This window comes from Alligator sinensis, unplaced genomic scaffold, assembly GCF_000455745.1.
Source record: "Alligator sinensis unplaced genomic scaffold, ASM45574v1 scaffold301_2, whole genome shotgun sequence".
In the NCBI taxonomy this organism is placed as follows: Eukaryota; Metazoa; Chordata; order Crocodylia; family Alligatoridae; genus Alligator; species Alligator sinensis.
In genome coordinates this window covers 2179382-2187855 of record NW_005841874.1, presented here as the reverse complement: position 1 = coordinate 2187855, position 8474 = coordinate 2179382, and the positions used below count along the sequence as shown (strand labels likewise).

General features: G+C 39.3%; 1 protein-coding gene across 1 annotated transcript in view; it reads left to right on the top strand.

The window, feature by feature from the left end:
* ATP11B (ATPase phospholipid transporting 11B (putative)) overlaps positions 1–8474 on the top strand; it is a 114890-nt gene that overhangs the window by 77377 nt on the left and 29039 nt on the right. The window contains exons 21-23 of the mRNA XM_025195918.1: positions 1345–1447; positions 4474–4619; positions 5441–5500. Of these exons, the coding sequence (XP_025051703.1) occupies positions 1345–1447; positions 4474–4619; positions 5441–5500 (309 nt within the window). The remainder of the gene's footprint in view (positions 1–1344; positions 1448–4473; positions 4620–5440; positions 5501–8474) is intronic.

Sequence of the window (8474 nt, the reverse complement as noted above, 5' to 3'; positions counted from 1 at the left end):
AAAGAGTGATCTTGCCGATCCTTTTCTGTCAGGCTTTCTATTTCTAAGTACTTTGGGGCCATTTTCTTAGTGTACAGTTTAATCTGCAAATTAACTTCATACCAGTGCAAAATGTCAAATAGAAATGTGCTGTGCAGGCCATGTATTATTTCTGTCATTTTGCTCACTGCTGCTCCAAAAGACCTAGGGAGGTATTTTCCCCGGCTTTTTCCATTTCCTGTTTTGAGTCAAGATTTTTTTCAGAAATCTCCAGGAGTTTTAAATATGTATATCCTTGGGTTACTTCTGGCCCTTCTTGATGCCACATTTTACCAGTTTTCTGTGAATACATCTCTTGAGCTGTACCATCTCCAGGCACTCTTGTCTTGCATTTTGTTGTGTTTTGTTTTGTAGGGGGGAATTATATTGTAATGGACCATTTTAGGCATCATGCTGGGGTAAGAATGGTGTCAAAGGATATTTGCAAAGAAGCTGAATTTGAGGAAATTAGCTTTGTGTTAAATTTACCCATGTCTACCAAATAAGATTTTTTTTCTTGATATATTTTACTCCACATAATCCTGAAATCTCATCTTGAAACATTACAACCTATAAGATATTTTCTTAGTGAATTTTCAACTCCCTTTTTGTTCACTAGATATAGGGAGTGTATATTCGTCCTAATCTGTTCATATGCATTTTGTGTGATAAAATACCATTTTTTTTTGTTTGATAGCAGCTGGTGGGTTTGTTTTTGGTTTGGGTTTTTTTTTTAACTCAAGTTTTTTAGCAGTTAGCCTGTGAAATAGTGTGGAAAATTTTTCTGGGCTTTCTTTTTTTTTTCTTGTTGGAAAAAATACTTTTCTTAAGGGTATTTGGGGTGACCGATATCATACACAGTTTTGTTTTGTCTGAAGTATCCTTCCATGAATAATGTTTTTGTCTGTCTGTCCTACACAATATATATTCTGATAAAGGAACGAGTTTGTTTTCATAGTCTCCAAAAAACCTTTTGCAGAAAGCAAGCTGAGGGTAACTTTCTCTGAATGTGCTGTTTGGTTATTTCTACTGGAAGTAAAAGAGCTGTTGTATTTTGGGGCACATGGTCTATGTAATTGCTACCAGGTATTTGTGATGTTAATCTAACAGTTGTGGCCAAAAGCAAGAGGCCTTTTCAACAGAGCTATATATTTGCTCCGCTTAACATGACATACTAGAGATACTGTTGCCCAGAAATGCTGATACACAGGATTCATGAGTGATTTCATCTGCTTATAGGTAAAGAACAAATCTGTTCAGGAATTAGTGACAGCGCTTCCTAGCCTGAATACATAAATTAAGAGGATTCCTCCCTTTTTTTTCCAGGTGGTACGACTGTTAAAAACATCGCCAGAGAAACCTATAACATTAGCCATTGGTGATGGTGCTAATGATGTAAGCATGATACAAGAAGCACATGTTGGCATCGGTAACTGACCTTTTTTAGAATTCAATTCATGTAAATCGTATCTTTCTAAGTTGGTGTTCTCAATGAAGCATTATAATGTTTGCAAAGGTAGTCCCAACTCGTGGTTTTCAAACTGCTGAATTTCCAATATTTTTACTTCTGCAAATGATAATACAGCGGTCTTTCCATTATTTTTAAAACAATGTAGTCGCCCGTTGTCTCAGAATTCCTTAAACCATTGAATGCTTGCCTTCTGAGACAGCAGTTTACATATCAAAAGCTTGGGCCTGTTATACAGTACATCAGAATCAGAGTTCTTTATTATCTCCCGCGATAGCTGAATACACGATAGGCTGTGTGTGTAGAGGCATCTTGAAAATGCTGTGCTGATTTTTTCTTGATTTTATTTTGTTGGTGATTGATGTTCTCCCATTAGATCTGTCATATCTGGTACATTGAACTTTATTTAATTGTACATTTAGTCATACTGATGTAAAAGAATCACAGAAGGCTGGAAAGGACCCCTAGAGATTTTCTAGTCCAGCCCCTTACACTAAGGCAGGATTGAGTCTACTCAGATCATCCCGAACAGAGGTTTGTCTAACCTGCTCTTAGAAATGTCTAGTGAAGGAGGTTCAACACCACCAATAGTAAGCCCAGTCTAGTGTTTCATCACTTTAACAGCTAGAAATCTTTATCTGATATTCACACTAAATCTTCTTTTCTGCAAATTAAGTTAATTTCTTCTTGTCTTTCCCCTCATAGCCATGGAGAAGAATTAATCACTGTCGTCTCTTTAGGAACATTTTGCATACTGGAAGACGGTTATTTTTGTCCCCCCTTTTCTCTTCTGGTGTAAACAAACCCAGTCCCCTCATCCATTGCTCATGGCTCATGTTTTCAGGATTGTGTGTCCTTCTCCAGTTTTCTGAGACCACCTCTGTCCTCTTAAGTTCTAGGAGAAAATTGCTAATGGTTCAGGGGCTATTTCAGATAAATTCTCCCTTGGTCTTGAAGTTATCAGGCCTTGCCAACTTGTTCATGTATATTCTAGCTAATAATTCTTTAATTTATTTTTGTGCAGGCTTTCTGTATTTATCCCCTTACCACAATTTTTTTGAAGAGTGAATAATGTCTGCGTTGAAGTCGGCCTTCATTGCATCATCCATTATTTGCTCTTTCTTCCTATTCAGAAGTGGGTCTGTCGTTCACTTTGTTCTCCCCTTATTTCTGAAATATTAATAAAAATATTTCTCAATGTTTATAGGCAGGCGAGGTTCTTTGGATAAATCTGATATATTTTAGTAGACCCACTAAAATAGTTAGAAAAATTTTTTGCAAGCTTTTGGGTACAAACACCCTTCTTCAGGCTGAAGAAGCACCTGCAGTTGTTCTGTGCTCTTCTTGGATGCAGTAGAGTAGAAACTCAGTGTCTCGATGTTTATGGCCCTTGCTAATTGAAAGTCATTTTTTGCCTTAATATTTCTGATTTTTATCTCTACATGCTTGAACTACTTTATATTTATCCTTGGTTATTTGCCCTTGCTTCTACTTCTTTGCATTATTCCTTTTGATTTTTCAAATCATTGAAGAGCTGATACAGCTATAAAGGTCTTCTGCCGTGCTTTCCATCTTTGCACCAAGGAAGTTTGCTGTTGTACATTTAATATAGTCTCCCTGGGTAACTGCCAGCTCTCCTGCACTCCTTTATCCATCAGGTTATCTTCCCAAGGGACCTTTCCCACAAGTTCTCTCGAGTTTTCTGAAGTCTGCTCTTCTGAAGTCTATTATCCTTACTCTGGTGCGCTCTCACCTTCCTTTCTTTAGAATGGTGATCTCTGTCAATTCATGATCTTTCATGATTCTTCTTGCGTGCCTTTTTTATTAATCGCATTGTTGAAAGAGGTCTTTGCCCAATACCTACTGCAGAGTCTAAAAATGTAAAATGGCTTTTAGTTTTATGTTGCAAAAATAGAATAAAGCTTTACCAAAAAAAAAAAAGACTTCAGTCCATTTTTTTCACTCATCTATTTCTGCAATATATAAATAGCCAAAGGTATTAAGGTTTAGACTTGCCTGCAACTAAATGCTGCTATATATATGTTCTTGTCTACCTCTTATCTAAAAAGTGCTCATTTCGGAGGTGATTTCATCTCTTTCCTAGATTGCACCTCTGTTGCAATGCCTAATCATCTTGTTCATATATAAAAATGAAAGGAAGACAAAAAGCTGCATCAGAAAAATCACATCTTGTTTCCGTACTCATTTCTGCAGCTCGGTTACTTTCCCTTCAGATCATTCTTTTGTATTCTGTATGAATTAAAAAGGTGGCTCTTGCCGTTCAAAAAGAACTGTAACAAGCTTTTTCTGGATACAAAATGGATGTCGCCTTTTGTAAGGCATGTTTCAAGTAAGCAAAAATCTCGTTTCCTGGCTTTCTTGCTTTGCACCTCATTTCTCTTTATTTCTACATTTCGTTCCCAAACTGACAAAAATGTAGCAAACTTTCTTTACTAAGTATTTTCACTTTCCTAATCCGCTTGGAGAGGACCTGCTGGGCTCTCCATTATCTGTATCCTTTAACAACATTGTCATTGTACAGTGGAGAATTACATTCCAGATGTAATAGCTTTGCTTTGCCCTTTGTTTTGAAACATGTGAACGGGGAACCCTGGAATTCTTAAATTGCTGCTTCTCTACTATTTTCTAGTTGTGTTTCCCCCTTTGCAGATACCTAAGAAGTTGCCCTACAGCACTGAATTGCCAAAGCAATAAAAATGGAAAAAACTTTTTCAGGCAGATTCCCTTCAGATCAATAAAAAGTGCTCAGCAATCACAATCTGAGCCAAAAATTAGGCGGTCACTCATGGTTTTCAGATGTAGTCACCAAAAGAAAAGTAACAATTGAGATGTTTAAATGGGAGTCATTGGCTGCCAAGTACTTGTAAAAACTGGATGCTTATAACTATGATGCTGTGCCTTACAACTCCATTGACTTTTCTGCAGTATTTACTCTAATTTCTTTTTTTGTTTCCCAAATCTTACAGGAATCATGGGTAAAGAAGGAAGACAAGCTGTTAGAAACAGTGACTATGCAATAGCACGGTTTAAATTCCTCTCAAAGTTGCTTTTTGTTCATGGCCACTTTTACTATATTAGAATAGCAACCCTTGTACAGTACTTTTTTTATAAGGTAAGTCTATTCCCAGGTCTTTGAAGTAACTGCAATTTTTGTCCTTGCGTGAAATTTATTTCAGATGGTTTTTAAAGTTTAAACACAAAATAGTGTATTAAATATTTCTATGCTGAAGTTCACTCTGGGCATTGATACCGCTGAACCAATATTAGTCTCCTCTAATCGCATATATTTTTCAAGAAAGATTTTTTCCATACTCCTCTCGTGAAGGTCCCACACAAAGAGGACACTGCTTCTAAAGCAGGGGTGGGCAGTTATATGGGCTGGAGGGGCACTTAATAAGTTTTGGTGAGCTGTTGGGGGTCACATGCGCACACATGCACACGCTCCCCCACAGCTGGGCTGGGGCTGGTGGCTGAGTGGGAGGCAGAGCAGGAGCAGTGCCACTGTCTGCCCAGGGACCAGATAAAATCAGTTGGTGGGCTGAATCAAGCCCATGGGCCATATTTTACCCTCTAAAGGGTAAAGAGTAGAAATGGCTACATGAAATGCTGAAAAAAGCAAGCTGGGGAAAATAGAGAATTTCCCCTCAAATCTTTCACTTAAGGTTTCTTTATATGCACAGCTTTTGTGTTGCTACAGCCAGGTCTATTAGAAATCCTTATATGGGTGTGATTAAACTGAACCTGTGTGGGTTCATCAGTTTCCAGCAAAAAATAAGACCTGTTTATAGGGTGATGTTTTATTAGTACTTTGCGTTGTAAAGTAAAAATGGAACAGTTTGCTCTTCATATCAGCTTTATACAAGTTGTCATTATTTTCAGGGCAGGGTAGTCTGTAGCATATCGCTAACCATCTCTTTCATTTTTGTGTTTCAGAATGTGTGCTTTATTACACCACAGTTTTTATATCAGTTCTTCTGTTTGTTTTCACAACAAGTAAGTACTAGATGTCTTTTATTTAAGAATGTCTTGGTGTTAAATCACTAGAGCTGTGGGGAGGAAAAGAGTGATTTCTTTGCCCTGTTTTAAAAATATAAAGGTATGCATGTTAGGGGTGTGCGAAACGGGCCATATTCGATTCAGATTCGGCCCGAATCGGGGACACTGATTTGATTCAGATCACTGTCCTGATTCGATTTGGCCAAATCTGAATCTGAAGGTTCGATGCTGATCCGGCCATAGACACAGCTTTAAATGGTTTTTCTACATACCTTGAAGTACCAGGTGCAGCTCATGAATGCTGAGATGATGGGGCAGATGCAGCGTCCCACAGGAGCACGTGACTGCCTCCCCTGTGTGCTCAGCAGCTAACCCGGAAGTGGACCGGAAATACTTCCAGTCCACTTCTGGGTCTGCCACCGAGTGTGCAGGACCCTCCCCCTCCACGTGGCACTCTGTCTCAGCAGTCAGCTGCAGGGAGACCCCAGGTACCTCCCCAGACCCAGGAGGCACCAGTAGCCAAGCTGGGGGGGAGGTTCAGGGGGGAGTTCCCCCACGCACACCACGGCAGACCCAGAAGTGGACTGGTGCTTCTGGTTCACTTCTGGGTCTGCTGCCAAGTGTGCTGGGGACCCCCCCTCACACCCCCCGGTGCTCCCGTGGGACGCTCCATCCACCCCAGCATCTCAGCATTCACGAGCCACCTGCTATCTTGAGGTATGTAGAAAAAACATTTAAAGCTGTGTCTCTGTCCGAATCATCGAATCTCTCCTAATCGATTTAGAGGGTTCCGATTCAAAGAGATTAAAGGGTCTCCTGATTGGATTTGGATTTTGGCCGCTGAATTGGGCGAATCTGCCAAATCGAATCAGCGACTGAAGCTTTGCACAGCCTTTATGCACAGAGAGGCAAATAATGTTTGTGTTATCATCTTTTTGGACCAACTGTAGAATTGGGAGAGCTGTTGAAGAAGCTTTTGGGCATCAAGTGCCCTTCCTCACCTCTGAGAGAGAGGTGAATGGAGGCTGAACTAAAAGAAGACTCCACGTCACTGAAAACAATCTGCTTGCAGGGATGAAGAGGGGCTATAAACTAGGGGTGAAGAGGTGTAATCAGAAGCCATTATAAGACAAAAGAGGTGCAGTAGACTAGGCAACCTAGTCGGTGGCAGAGCAAGACTATTCAGGAAGGGGTAGTTATTACCATTACCTGTGTTGTGCAGGGAGATTATTGGCAGTATTTGTTAAGTTGTAATGAGCCATAAACCTGCTGTCTGTTTTAAGTCCAGTTTTTTACTGTGCAGTAGAGTAAAGAATTTCTGTTCCTTTTTGGAGGTGTTTTCTACTAGAGTTCATTCTGATAGTTCCTACCTAATTTCACCCATATAGTGTCAACGAGGGCATTTGGTACCCTGGATGAGATGTGCCACATCTTGTGATGTACATGTGTAGGATGACATCATCCACAATGAGGAAGGGTAATTGATTCTGGAAAATTTGTCCGGCAGTTCTCCCAACTTGGTCCAGTGTAAGATATCACAAAAAATCTTTGCCCTTGGAGTTTCCTGGATCATCACTGCTACGCAGCACTCCAACCCTGCTGCATACCTACACAAGCACACGCACGCGCACACACACACACACACACACACACACACACACACACACACACACACACACACACGTGCTTGCTGTGCGTGTGCTTGTGTGTGCATCCATAAGAGAGGAAAAATAACTCATTTTAAATCATTATTTTCATTTGAAGTGGGGAATAGTCACCTTTTAATATTAGTGACTTTATACAAGTAAAAGAAAGATGCGCTACTAGAGAACAGTAGGAAATTTTATGCGTGAACTTTGCTATATGTTTTGACAACCAAGAATTTGGGAATTTTTTTTGTGTAAACTGCATGTTATTCAATAAGCCCATGATTTAATACTGTTTCAGACGTGCAAAAACACAGTAAATGATTTCGTGGTGCTTTCATTTCCTTGAGCATCTGTCTCTTAATATGGCACTTCAAAAATGTCTTGTTTTGAAATAAGTATCTATATGTGGCAACTACTTGGCCACAGTGCATGTGTGAATAGGTAATGCCAACATATTGGATATTCTGTTTTTCTTTTTCCCCTTTGCAATCTGACATCTTTAACTCAGCTGTTTAGTTTTTATTTAGGTTAAAGAAAACATCTTAACTATGAAGAGAATATAAATTATACTCTTCCCAGCCCACTTCCCTTGACTCAGATTCCACCCTCAGAGCACTCTGTGCTCTGGTGTTTAAATGCATTTGCTGCAGCTATTTCTGGGAAATGGATATGGGTCACAAAGTGGTTTCTTTTATTGTTGTTTTCTGTGTGCTTTTACTACACGCATCTCACGTTTAGACTTTTTTAAAGGTGTTTGTAAACTCTGGTCCATGATTTTTCTCATGCCACTGAAAAACTATTTTGTGCTGTGGAAATGATCAACTCCAAGTGGACAAACAACACCATAAGCATAGCCAGCCTCATTTTTAATACAAAAGCAAGGTACCTATCAAGGGTAAATTTTCATTAAATCTCTGGACCATTGGTTTTCCATCCAGTAAAGTCATTTCTGTTTTACTGATGTAAATTTAATAAACTAAGCCATGTTTTTGAATTAACAATTGCAGAGTTTGGGGATCTGAGTGTTTTTCATAGCTCTGGGCCATGTAACTTTTTTACCAGAAAGTGGCTTTCTGTGCAAATATGCACCAATAGTGAAGCTTAGAAAACTGGGCCGAGAAGTCTGTTGTTTTCTCTGCAGTATCTTCAGTGTCAATTCTAGTACAACGGTAACTTTTACTCTTAATAAAATCACGAGCAATCTCTTAACATCTAGATCATAGCCAATACAAACTTCTACAAAGTAAGATAGCATTAGACCTCGAGATTCTAGGTACCACTTTTCACTTTTACACTTGTTTCCTTGATTCTGCTGTTTGTTT